The 13860-nt window shown below is 39.0% G+C and overlaps 1 protein-coding gene across 3 annotated transcripts in view; it reads right to left on the reverse strand.

Annotated features, from left to right (window-relative positions):
* Positions 1-13860, reverse strand: part of ATRNL1 (attractin like 1) — a 572934-nt gene that overhangs the window by 80804 nt on the left and 478270 nt on the right. For all 3 annotated transcript variants that reach the window (XM_023530113.1, XM_023530111.1, XM_023530112.1), the window contains one exon: positions 12916-13030. In XM_023530113.1, coding sequence (XP_023385881.1) covers positions 12916-13030 — 115 coding nt within the window. The remainder of the gene's footprint in view (positions 1-12915; positions 13031-13860) is intronic.

A 13860-nucleotide genomic window follows, 5' to 3' on the forward strand; every position in this document is an offset into this window, starting at 1 on the left:
TTTGCAAAGCTGAATAGATATATCTGTATGCTTTCCTTATTTCTTATATGAAGGATAGCATACTCTAGACATTTTTTTTTTCTTTTTTGCACATTATCACTTCATATATTCTGGAATAATTTCATACCAGTTCACAGAGATCTTCCTCATTCCTTTTTTTTTTTTTTTTTTACAGATGCACTGAACTCTACGGATGTACCATATTCTACTACTTCCCCATGTATGGTCATTTACATTGTTTCCAGTATTATGTGATTACAAACAATGCTGAAATGTATAACCAACACATGCGTATTTTCACGTTGCTGGGGGTGGTTTTTAGACTATACTCCTAGAAGTGGGATTGCTGGATCAGAAGAGTACAAGTGTAGTTTTGCAAGGTATCGCCAAGTTCTCCTTCAACGGGGCTGCGCCAGTTTGCATTCTCATCGGCAGTGTGTCGTCATACTTTTTAAATTTTCACCAGCGTGAAAGGCGAAGAAATGGTATGTTTCAACAACATAATGAGTGAAGAAATGATAAGCAAGACATATCTCAGGATTGTTTTAATTTGCATTTCTTAGAAATGCTTTTAATGCAGATGGGAAAAAAATCGAAGGGAAGCTTGTATGGGGGGACAGGAGCTGCACAAAAAGCTAAAAGGGAACGTAGGAGTACCCTAATAAGACTATACGTCATCTAAGAAGCCTAGGAAAAGACGATGATTCTAAAGTGTTGGGGAAAGTGAAAAGCATCAACGCAAAGACTGAAGTGACCCACTGGAAGTATAAAGGGAAATGGAACATAATCTGTAATGTACTAAGCACGAGATAGCTTGAAAAAGACTGACTTGTTTTCGCATGCAAGAGACAAGGCTAATAACGAAGAGTGCTGAAGATAGAGACCTAACGTGTTTGAAAAATATCAGTCTTAAAGAACAACTGGGATATGAAAACTGCAACAAAGGATACAGAAGCCACATAGCCAAACAAGAATCAGAGGAGGCTGTAAGTGGATGGTCCACACGGCAGAAACAGAGCCTAATGACTTGCAACCGGGCCGCCAAGAAAAGTAGAAGGGACTCTGATCCTCCTTAAAGCTCCAAGAATGAAGAAAAGCCCATAAAATATTTCTTTTAAGAACAGGGAAAAGATGGTCTTAGAAATAAATGTTCAAACAATGATTTTTATGAATGACCAAATAATCAAAGTGAGATTTTTATATACGAAAAAAAAATAACAAAAGACCCAAAGAAATATGTTAAACATAGGGAAAAAAAAAAAAACACACACACACTCTGCAAAATGACTAACATGGCTTGTGACAAATAGGTGTCTAGGATGGGGCCGAAACAACAGCCCTAGTTAACTAGTCAGGAATCACTTGTTGTAACCAGAACAAAGTTTTCCATTCTATTTCATAAGCCAAGGTTTAGAGCAGAGATTAAGGAGGTTTTTGTTTTTAAAACCTGAGAATTAATTTATAGTAAGATACATATAAAAAGTCCATAGACAAAATGCAGTTGAAATTATGAATTTACAGTTAGCTTAAGAGTCGGGACTTTGGGAAGTTAGCACCAATAAAGACAGGTGAGTAAGAAAGAGGAGGTAAGTAAGTAAATAGACTGAGTTTCAACTACGCTCTAGGCACCACTGAGCCTCTGGAAATATAATGATAAATAAGGGGGAAATCCCTGCCTTTAGCTTGTCTGGGTAGAATAGGGACAGTGTAATAAAATTTTTATAGTAGTAAATAAAAAAAATAAAGTAGTGGACTGAGGGCAAGTTTCACAGAGGAGGTGACCTGTGTGGAGAAAAAGGATGTGTGGGTGCTGGAGTGTGGGGAAGGACAGTCCAGGCAGAGAGACTAGCATGTGCAAAGGGATAGAATGTGGTGTATTCATAACAAGTGGAATTTAAAAGTCACTTGGGAATCTAGCAGTGCGAGGTATTTAATATCGCATTAAAATCATCCTATTTGCAGATAACACAAGTGGGGCACAGGGCATGAGAACAGCATTTAGAAGGATAGGATTAAACCTCAAAAATGACCTAAGAGCATCAGAGAAGCTAAGTGAAACGAACTACTCCCTTTTCTTGTGCGAGAAAAAAGTGGGCATAGATACGAAATGCAGAATGGCAGAAAAGGTCCGGAAGGGACTGAGGAGTCCTACTGAACTGTAAGTGGAAAGTAACCAGCAAGGCAGGGCAGCTGGTTTGAAATGAGAGGTTAGGCACCAAGAAGAAACCATCAGAGCAAAGCTGGAGAGAGCCCCCTGGGTTCCAGCACTGGCCCTGCCACATAATCAGTGGTGACCTCTAAGGCAGTCTCTTCGGGTGAACCTCAGTCTCTTCATCTGTAAAACAAAGGGACAGGATAACCTCGAGTCCCTTTCTATTCCATGGTTTTGACCTAATGATATCTGGGTTACAAGGTGACTCAACCTGGAAGAAACAGGCTCTACCAAAGGGTAGACGGGCTGGGAGTACTGGTCTGAACTTGAACTAAAGGTTGGGAGGTGATTTCAAAATTGCCTTCTGCCATGTGATGGATTATTATAAGGAGCACAGTCAGCTGTTCTCTATTTCTGGAGAGACGAGAACAAGAAAAAAGAAAACAAAAGAAAATGGGATCAAATTGCAGCGAAGACTGTTAACTAACAGGATGAATTAGTATCGGAAGTTATGGGCATGCCTTTTGGGAAAGGCTTTAGAAATTGTCTGTCCGAGACGATTCTGGACAGGGTCACCAGCTGTGGCTGCAGGCAGTCGGATAAGCCAGATGTCATTTGAGTGCCCTTCCTATCTCTGCTTCTGCAGTTGTATAATATTATGCATAAATAGAGTAATACCAAATTACCCCATTTATACATTTTATGTATCTATTAATATGGACAGCAGTTTCCTTTCCATTTTACTAGTAAAGTTTTGAATACAAATGCGACTCGGCCTTTCCCCATTACAGCTTTACATTCAGAGCTAATTGCCTCACAGAACACTTAAGGAGTCATTTTTCATTACGATGGTGAGCAAGGGGAAAGCAGATGGCACAGTTGTGTTATTGATTTGATGATCCTTGCCTGGCTCGTTGAGTAAATGAGACCAAATGTATGGTCAGCGCATCCAGACTTTTAAGGCCTTCAAGGTGCAGCTGAAATTATGTCAGACAGCAGGTTAGTGGGGCAAGAATCTACTTATTCCTCCAAGGCTTCTAAATGATGAGCCCGGGGACCAGGAAGGACTGGTCAAACCAACCGCTTGGAGTCCTGAGGGCCAGCATCGCCTCCCAGCTCTTAAGAACTCGGGCTCTCTCTGAAGTTTGCCAGTGCTTTATCTGCTTGACAGCTCTGAACTCATGGCCCACCAGTTGCGATGCTGGCCCAACTCACATGGGTTATGCTCATTTGCAAGTAATAAAGTGGATCAAAGGAGGTAAATTACTCACTTTTCAGAAGACCATTGAATCTTTCTGTAAAAGCCCTTGAAGGGCTTTCTTGAAGAAAGATCATTGAGGCTTTAAGGAGTTAACGCCATTACAATTAGCGGTTACCTTAGTAAGTTAGAATCACAACACCACTGCTATTGGTGCTTGTTCCTCCACTGGGCTTTTAATTAAGAACGAAGGCACATTGAAACTCAAAAATGCCTTTGATAGGTACTGTGGCACCATTTTACAGTAAATGGTATGATCTGAGATTAAATCAGTTATCAGTATAATAAAGAATTTTTATCAAAACTTGAACATACTTCCAACGTGTCAGCTCAGGAATCACTGGGTTATTGAAGTGATCCCCAGAAAAACGCTGATGAGACAAGAAGGAATTCCCAGGGCTCTTGACCTATGTTTTCTTAGCATTTTGTCAATTTGCTGACAAGAAGAAATACTTTTTCAAGTTACTTAATTTTCCTTTTTGGATCTAGGGAGTTCCTTCTGTCTGCCACTTCCGGGCCCTGGTATCGAAAGCTATGCAGCGTTGTTTTCTCGTAAGAAGTGGATGATTATTATTTTCTTTCTCTGACTAGGTTTTGCAACATGGCATAATAAACATGAGGGAGGGGTACATCCCTCCCTGTATGAGATCCAGAGGTCTTGGTTCTAGTCCTTGCTCAGCTACAAATGCACCGACCCCAGTCAGGTATCCCATCTCTGGATCTCCAGGTTTCTCTTCTGCAAAATGTAGCATAGAACTAGATGATTTCTGAGGCTCCAAAAATTCTAAAATTCTCTGACATTCAGGATGTCATGTTAAATGCACGGGGGTAGGCTTCTGCTAAATTCCTCTAAACCTATATACAGCAGGACTATTTAATTCATGATCAGTTAAAAGTAAAATGTCTCCGTAATTGGCAATTTTATATATGGACCTTGGCGTTAGCTATCATAAGAGATACTGGGGGAGGGGGCTGATTTTAGCCTGTACTTTTTATTCATACCGACAAAATTCTTATTTTGCTATGTTGCTTCAAAAGCAGCTTGATTATTCCAAACAAATCTTGATTTTCCCATTTAACTTTATAAGGTAATTTGTTGAGCTGCTTACTTTTTCCTATTTTTCTCTTTGACCATACTGATTATTTACCAATCAATTCTAGAAATACCTGAAAGGGTGGCAGGTGGGAAAAGAAAAAGAAAAGAAAAATGTGTTGGAAATGCTTTCAGTGCAGGTAGCCTCATTTTTCATGCCTATAAATTCTGACTTTTTACGTGAGATTGTTTCCAATTGCTCTATTTTGAAAGTATTGGAGTTAACTTTTTGGGTATTTCACTCGCTTCTGCAGCATGTTTAATTAGTCACGTTCACTGTTCTTCAAGTTTCTTAACCTTTTTTTTCTTTGTTTTCTTTACACATGAATCCATTTCTGTCAACAATGGCACAAAGATAAATTTTTAAATATCGAATAGCAGGACAACAGCTATGTCACTCTATGGTGACCCTGGAAAAGGAAAAGGCTGTGTTATCCTAAAAAGTGTATGGCTAAATGGTCTTTGAGCATATCCAAAAAATCCCCCCCTCCCCAAAAAAAAACCTTTTTTGGGGGGAAAATTTCCGGGTTTAAAATCCGGGGCCATCTCTATTTACTATGTTGCCATATGTGCAAGTTATTAACCTCCATGAATTAATTTTCCTCACCTGTGAAAGAAAAGTGAACGTGAAAGAATAACAATAAACACCGAATAGAGTCACAATAAATGGTATGTGTGAATAATTCCAACAACAACAGCAACTGATACTTTTTATCTGCCAGATATACTTTGTGAGTTTATCTGTACTGAGTATAACCAATATGCGGAATTTATTCCATAATATTCAAAATTATTTTTCCTGGTCATAAAGGATAGAACTAAGTTGTACTTTTTCAAACATAAATAAAATTGTTTTATAAATATTATATCCAAAAGAGAAATCAAAGTTTAAATCATAAAAATAGAGCAACTTTGTGATAGGTTTAGTACATCTTATACTGGAAATTGTTTTGTGTCATCTTTCACTAATATTCTAATTTTACATGAACCTTAAATCTAAGCAACTAAGTTTAACAGATATTTTTCATCAAAGGTACAGTGTTGGGCTTGATTTTAGTCCCCAAGATATGCAGCTTGAATTATAAAAACATAAAATCCAGTTTGCACAGAAGAACTCGAAAAGGCTGCATGGAAGGGTAAGTGGCATTTGAATGGGGCCTTGAAAACAGGCAGAAACAAACAGCATGACAGACAAGACATAGACACTCATGGAATCATAGGAAGAAACATACATGTGGAATCAATTATAGGCCTAGCAGCAATGATAAAGACATTCTATCCAGTCATCTTCCTGATTTGATAGGTGAGGAAACTGAGGGTCTGAGAGGTTAAAGTGATTGCCCAAGGGCCCCAAGCTAGCCAGTGGTGCTTTGCAGGTCAGGGTTGCCGAGGACTGTGGTTGGTAAACCTGAAAGAAACCAGAAGTGAGGTGAAGTTGAACCTTTACACCCAGAGTAAATGTTCGGTCTTACTTCAATGGGCAATAAAAACAAAATAGAATAAAAAACCCGTAAACGTTTATGAATAAAAAAGTGATATGATTAGAATTGTGCTTTCCTTTGGCACAATTCCAGAAGTCCAGGTGAGAGACAACTTGGGCCTGAACAAAAAAATGGAGGAAGAATGTCAAAAGGATGTCTGCCCTATCTCCACAGGAGTAAAATCTACAGGAGTAAGAGCTTTGTGATTACTTGGATGTAAAAGGGAAGAAAGAGAGAAGAAGGAAAGCTAACACCAAAATTTCAAACTCAACAACAGTAAAGTCAGGGGAGGAGCTGGTCTCGGGAATAGGAAATGGTAGCGGGGAAGTAAGAATACTTTATACCTACATAGCAGAAAGTCCAGATTAAGCCGCTATTGGTGCCCATGTGAGAGGTGTTGGCTGGAGAAGCACAGAGTTGGAAGTCAGCTGCTGACAAGGCCCCCTAAGTGAGTGGAGAAGGCATGATCCTAAAGGGAGAGGGTGGAGAGAGTTGAAAAGTTGGCCAAGGATGCAGCCTCGGGAATGCCACCTGCGTCAGCAGGCACGTCAAGCAGACAATGAGCAGAGAGAAGATGCTTCACATCCATCATCGCCAAGTAAATTTTAAGTAGGTACCTGAGGTAGATTAAAGCACAGAACACTGGAGGAGGGGACGTTTCCAGAGTTGGAGAGGTAAGCTGGGGAATAGCCAATAGTCAAACACTACAGACATGATGGCAAATGAGAGCCGAGGAAAGGCATTTGAATGACTGTGTTTATCACTCTGTTACTACTACAGAAAGATATTATGCTTGGCAATTGTACGCCGGCTTTGTTTCACCTCGCTCACAGCGCTGTCCACCCTTTGTCCATAGCACTTAAAATAACTTATAATTATGAGTTTATTTGCAAGGTTATTTCTTTCGGATTTATCTCCACACAGGCTATCACCTCTACGAGAGCAGGAATTCTTTCTGTTTTGTTCACTACCATATACCGAGTGCCTGGCAGCATAGTACATACTTTTAAATATCTCTTGAATGAATAAAAGTACCATACGAATATTCACAATAACTGTATTTTGGAAAGAAGATAAAATTGTTTCCTACTGTTGATTTTAGGGCCTTTTTAATCATCTTTTTTTGACACAGAGTCATATTATTAACAATAATCTCAACAATAACAATAATCTCAGAACAGTTGTTCTCTCTGTCATTCCCTGGGTTCTCTGCCTAATTTTGTAGTTTATTTTGCCATGAAGTGTTCTTTTTTTCTTTCTTTATGAAGACATATATGCTGGATGTAAACGGTATTTGGATTTGAAGTTAAAAGGTAACTAACCTGCCAGAGTTTTATAAAGTTTTGATAAAATTCAGTAGTTTCTCATTCTAGCCACCTATAGCAGATGCAAAGATTCGATCAGCAGGTGTGTTGCTACAAGTGTGAAGATATAGTGGAAGGAAAACAGAGTCTCCAGTGGCTTCTAGAAAATGTAAATTAGCTTTAAAAAAAAAACAACAAAAAACTGGCTTCAGCGGAGAAAGTACTGCCCTGAGAGCCAGCAGACCTGGACCCTGGTCCCGGTCCCCCGCTGACATTGCCGAAGACCCGCTACTTCTCACTGGTGCTATGAGCTTCCTTTTCCTCACTTCCAAAATGGGGGCAATACAAACTATATCTTTCAAACATGCTGAGAAGATTGGGAACTGGTCTTTATTAATAAAATTATTAAGTTTTTTTTTAATTAAAGGAGTGGTGCTAATTATTTCTCATCACTAAGAAGCAATATACAGGAATATGGTTTCTTAACTGGTCTTGAGCAGTTAGATAAGTTACCACTTAGAAACAACTTATTTGTTCTTTCTACCCCCACGTGGTACGGCTTAGCATAATTGGTAATAGAACTTTACAGCAGGATTGGGTGAAATGCATCCTAGGAATCTAACCCAAAACCAACATTTTGTACATGAGAAAATAGGACCCAGAGACCAGTGGACTTGCCCTTGGTCACATAGCTCGTTGGTGGCAGAGCTGGATCTTGACCTCAGGATTTGTGGCTGCAAGTCCACAGCTCACACATACAAGTTCAGGTTCTTTTCCTGTAACTTCATGCCCCTCGTTGGTATTATACGCACTGAGTCATAGCTTCATTAGCAGATGTGAAGCTGGCATGCGCAAATTTGCATTTCATAAATTTTTGGTGTTATATCACCAGGAAAGATAAATCTACCCTTCTTGTCCCCTTAAGCCCAAAGCTTAGCAGAATTCTTCAAGTCCTTCATCTTTGACTCTGGATAAAAAAGTTTTTCAGGGGTGAGGGCTTTCTGGACCACTCTGTATCCTTGTCCAGAGAAGCAAAGTGATGAGGGAGCATCTCTCAGGCTGAGGACCCAGGCGGCCCTGGGTTCGAATTCTGATTCACTCACTCACCATCTATATTGGTGCTGGACAAGTCATTTACTCTCTCTTGAGTATCAGTTGTTTTTTTTTTTAAATCTGCAAAATTGTGATACAATAGCTACTTTTCAGAGTCATTAAGAGAGGTAAACCAATGAATATATATAAAGTACCTATATGTATATGTGCATATAAAGCTCAGATGTACATAAAACATATAATATATATGAAACATATAATGTATATAAAGCTAGGAATTACTAGTTCTCTTTCTCCTACCTCTTTTCATTTAATCAAACCAACTTTCTCTTTTTGTCATCAATACCCATGACACTGTGGGTAGGCTATCATTTTAAACATTATAGAACATTTCTAGAATTTTCAAAATAATCTAGTCATCCTGCCCAAACTTTTCAGCCTAAAGGAAAAAATTTTTAAAAGCTTAGACTTTCTAGCAGTATTTTTTTGGTAACGTTAGAGTCAATTAAGCATGAAGCAAGATCAGGGCAAAATTCTACTTTTAGTTGAAGCACATTGCTCCTTTTCAGCAGTGAATATTTGGGCTATTGAGAAAAGTTACACTGCTTCCTATTAGTGAGAATCCACAACTATGAAATCATAATCCTTTATCACAGAATCACAACAATCATTATCATTTTCAATTTATGCTTTCGAAGAGCTCCATTTGTCCACATTTTGTCTGAATGTGATTCTAAGATGCTTGGGGACCCTGCTATCCGAGGTGATTAGAGACATGCTTGGTTGTTTAGTGTCACGCAGTAGAGTTACTGGATGAGCCCTGTTTTCATGGGGACGTCAGTTTTGCAACCACTCTGAGGTCAGAAGAGAAAGTAGCTGCACGGTGTACATGTGCCAACAGCAGAAATCTCACATTAACGCAAGAGAGTCTGGCATGGTTGACAGTGGTTGCTCATAGAAAATATAGGAAGAAAGCAGCAGGTTTACGGGGTCGGGGAGAAGGGAACCTAATTAGCCCAGCTCCAGGAATGCCAAAAAGCCTACTTAATATGTTTTGCCTTTACTCTTCTTAGCCACCTAGAGGGAGAATTGCTCACATAAATTCATTACATTAAAAAAAAAAAAAAAAAAAAAAAAAAAAGATTAGCACATGAGGTCATCTACAGGTTGAGTCTGCATTTTTTCTTTTGACCTTTGTTAAGATGAGAGCCATAGAAAGGACTTCACAAATTTTAAACCGATACTAAAAGGGTCGTGTCTAATTATTACTTGCTAAGTCTTACTGAAATACTTGCTGGTGTAAAGAGAAGAAAGTTCAAAGACAATGCCATATTTTAAGTTAAAAAAAAAAAATTGCTAGCTTGCTACTGAAAAGAATTGACCAAAATTAGCCCCTGAATGTTTCTCAATCACTTATTTGTTAGTGGTCAAATTCTGAGATAAACTTGCCATGCTCATAGATGCGTCCGCCTTCTCTACAGCCGCAAACTCATCCTTCTCTTAAACGCTTTTTATTCATGGTAATGAAGAGTGCGTGATGAAAAGCATCACTCGACATTTAAGAAGCTACATTTCCAAAAAGGGCCTGATCAAAATTTTTGAGATTGTGCAAAGTACCGGAAGAGGACCTTTAATCTAATAATTAGTGCTAATTAATCACTGACTAGATATGCTAACATTTGGAGACATAAATAGCCCGAGAACCAAGAGGAGACTCCTGGTACCCTCTGCTTCACGCAGTGGGGATGGGGTCAGGAGTCTGTCCTTGAAGCTCCTCCTCTGCCTTCTCAACTTCCCCAAACCTCTCATACTGCCCCCCATACCAATACTGGAGGGGGCTCTTCAGACATAGGGTTCCTAGAGAGAGCGATGTGGGAAACAATGAATTAATTCTAGTCCACGTGCTCAGTATTGTTCACTGAGGCTCAGAGACGGAAGAGGTTGCTCAAGGCCATGCTTCTCAGGTCTCCTGTCATCATCAACAAAAGCATTTATAAACTGCTTTCCACGTGTAGGGCCCCATGATAAGCACAGGAACACAGGCATTGAGTTTTCATTAACTGTGTACACACCAAATATCTTGACGAAGAGAGAAGAAAGTCAGTTTGTATACTGGTGTCAGCATTTGCTCGTTTAGGGAAAACCTACTTGTGAACACTAGAAAATGTCTCTCTATAGACACTGTTTTTTTTCCCCCCAATAAGGTTCAGACTTTTTAATTTTATCGTTTCCCTCATCTTACTGCAAAAAACTTACCGAACGGAAAGACTTTTACAAAGAACAACAGTGTTCTCCCATTAACATTTACTTTACTTGCTTTGTGACATATCTGTGCACCTATCCATCCTACTATCCATCTGTCAATATATGTTTTTGATGTATTTCAGAGCAGACTGCAGATAGCAGATAATACTGTATTTTGAAGGAGCAGATTCAGAGAGTCTTCCTACTCCTATCCACAAGGATAGCTAGAAAAAATTTAGTAGATTTTTTAAACAAAAAAGCTCATTCTGAACTATGCACACAGGTATCCAATGTACTTCAATCTATAGGCACTATAGAAAGTATGGAAAGTTAGCTCAACATTACTTGATTAATTCGAGTCTACTTTTATTAACCCTGTAGACACTTTCAGTACTCCTCCAAATGTTTGGTTTGTGAAGACGTGGCTATAGATCATAGAGAAATAAGCCTTCTGCTAGAGGTCATCAGGAAAAATTATGTGGAATATTAGCAATAAGCATCTTGTTTGTTTGTTTTTCTCTACACTCTAGTATTTCCAAATTATTTCTTCAGTGTAGAAATATGAAAGACTTCTATGCTTCAACTCCCTCATTTATAAAGTGAGTTTTACAATACTATCTTACAGGCTCGTCAGGAGGATCAAATGTGGGGGGAAAAAAAAAACCACAGGAAAACACCGTGTAAAGCCCAATGCGCATCTAAGATAGAATTACAGTTAGTCATCATAATGCATCTGCAAGAAAACACAGCCGAAGACACGGTTCACACTGCTCCCTGGCTCTTCCAAATCAGTCGAAAAGGTTGCAAAGGTAAAAGGGACAGAGCACTGGCCGCTGCCTTCATTCGGCCCATCGGCACGTCATCTTGTCAAGGATCTAGAAGAACCTTGGTGTATACCACACAGACTTGTTTTCATTAGTGAAGTGTTTGTTTTGGAAAGCATCCCAGCCTTAAAATGATACTTCCATTAGCTGGGCACAGTACCTATAATTACCCATCTTATCTGACCGGTGCCAAACTGTTCTATTTACTGCAACCCATTTACATTGGAGGTTCTCAAAGGGGAGGGAGGCATTCATTCAGTGTATGAGAAGGTGAAGAGAATGTTTATTTCTTGGAATAAACACCTAAAAACAAACTTTGGGTAGAAATTCCTGCAACAAGATATTATCAGCTACCATAAATGACAAGTCTAAAGGTGATGGAAACTCTCTGTTCCCATACAGGAGAGAAATTCTGTTATATAAACATCCTATGTTTATAAGGTGTAATGTAGTATAACTTCCATTTTTGTGTGAGGGTGGACACAAATCAAGAAAGTGAGGAGCAAGGTCAAAGCTAACTAGGGAACCAAGAAAAGACAAAATAAACAGGGAGGCGAGTTCATCATCAATTACCGTTACTGAGAACCTGCCAGATCTCTGGCACTTTATTTTATGCTTAAGGGGGAATTGAATAGAAAGATAAACTTGAAATCACCCTTACCCTCGAAAAGCATCCATTTCACTGAGTTGTTTAGAGAAAACAACTGGGAGACAGAAAAATTAAAAATTGTAAGTAGATGGAATAGGATATGCAAAAAGAAAGAAAGAACCACGGTTTGTGATTCAATTACCAGTTACACTCAACACTGAGCATGTTTACAACGCAGACCACGTCACAGAGATGAGACGACCTCCAAGAGGACACATATAGTTACCCCGCAATTCAAACTACGCTTTTTAGGTAGGAAAAAGAGAATCAGAGGGAAAGACTGGCTGTGCCCATTGAAAGGAGAGGGTTCCTTGGCCCACGAAGTCTACTTGTCTGGCAAGAAGGTACCGTAAACATACTGACATGGTTGCATCAAGCTGTCATCCTCTGACGCTGCTAAACATTCCAAATGCGTGAGTTAAGTTCCCTAATTTGGTTCCATATTTATGAAGCAATCTTCTAATCACGTTTATAATTTAGCATCCTATAGGACACATGTACCAGGAGAAAAGAAGCCGTCTCTAAGGGTCAAGAACTTGTTTGCCCTCCTAGTGAGATTTCTTGTAATTACAACAAATTGGGGTGTCTGTGCATGGACATACGCACATATGCATATTACACATAAACACACACACATATTCAATATGTATTTCTAAAAGAAACTCTGGAAAATTTGAAGTTATGGCAATGCAGCTATCTAGATATTTGGGTGAAAGTTTGTATCCTAATAAAATTTTACCATACTCTAAATTAGAACCATGTAAATATTTTTACTGTGCTATTTGGTAGTATTGTTTATTTCTTCAGTTCAATCAACACGTGTTGCTTAACTGCTGATGGCTCCTCATTTGCCTTACCTGACTGTCCAGGGGGAGGGGCACCTGATGATCCACGCGGTAGACAAAGAAACACAGTGAGAACGGCAGCTCTGTTCCCAGCGCATGGCTCAGTGGCGATGGGTTTGGGTGCCCCCTAAAAAAAAAAACAAAAAACAAACAAAAAAAAGACCAACTCCTTTTAAATTTGCATAATGGACATGACATTGCTATTTTACTTTTCTCCTATCTATGCTTCAGTCAACTAAGCTGTATATTCCCAATGGTTGGGACACGGCATGCTGCATTTTCTTAATAGTTTAATATTTTCTTGTAGTTAATATGCATTTTTTGTATTGGTAGTCATTAACAGTTAGAGGACATTTTTCTTGGTGACTTTTATCAGTACGTATTTGTGCAATTTTTGAAAAGTACTCTTTGCTTTGTCCTATTTTTAGCTTGTTTTTTTTCTTTAATAGACTTTATTATTATTATTTTTTGAGACATTTTAGGTTCATAGCAAAATTATGAGGAAGGTACAGAGATTTTCCATATACCCATTCCCCCACATGTGCATGCCTCTCGCATTATCAACATCCTCCACCAGAGTGCTTTATGTGTTACAACTGATGACTCTCCATCGACACATCACAATCACACAGAGTCCACAGGTTACATTAGGGTTCACTCTTGGTGGTTTAGACAAATGTATAATGACATGTACCCATCATACAGGGTAGTTTCGCTGCTCTAAAAATTCTCTGAGCTCCACCTATTCACCCCATCCTCCTCTCTCCATCCCTAGAAACCAGTGATCTTTTCACTGTCTCTATAGTTTTGATATCGTTTTAGTGTAGAAATGGTGGTTTGGGCTATTTCGCTCAAAAAACTGAAGATATGGTTGTCATATCCAAGGGACATCTGTGCATAAAGGCAAAACTGAATAGAAGAAAACATACCACTGCTTTAATTATTATAACAGATTAG

The sequence above is a fragment of the Pteropus vampyrus genome, unplaced genomic scaffold (genome assembly GCF_000151845.1).
Source record: "Pteropus vampyrus isolate Shadow unplaced genomic scaffold, Pvam_2.0 Scaffold46, whole genome shotgun sequence".
NCBI lineage: Eukaryota > Metazoa > Chordata > Mammalia > Chiroptera > Pteropodidae > Pteropus > Pteropus vampyrus.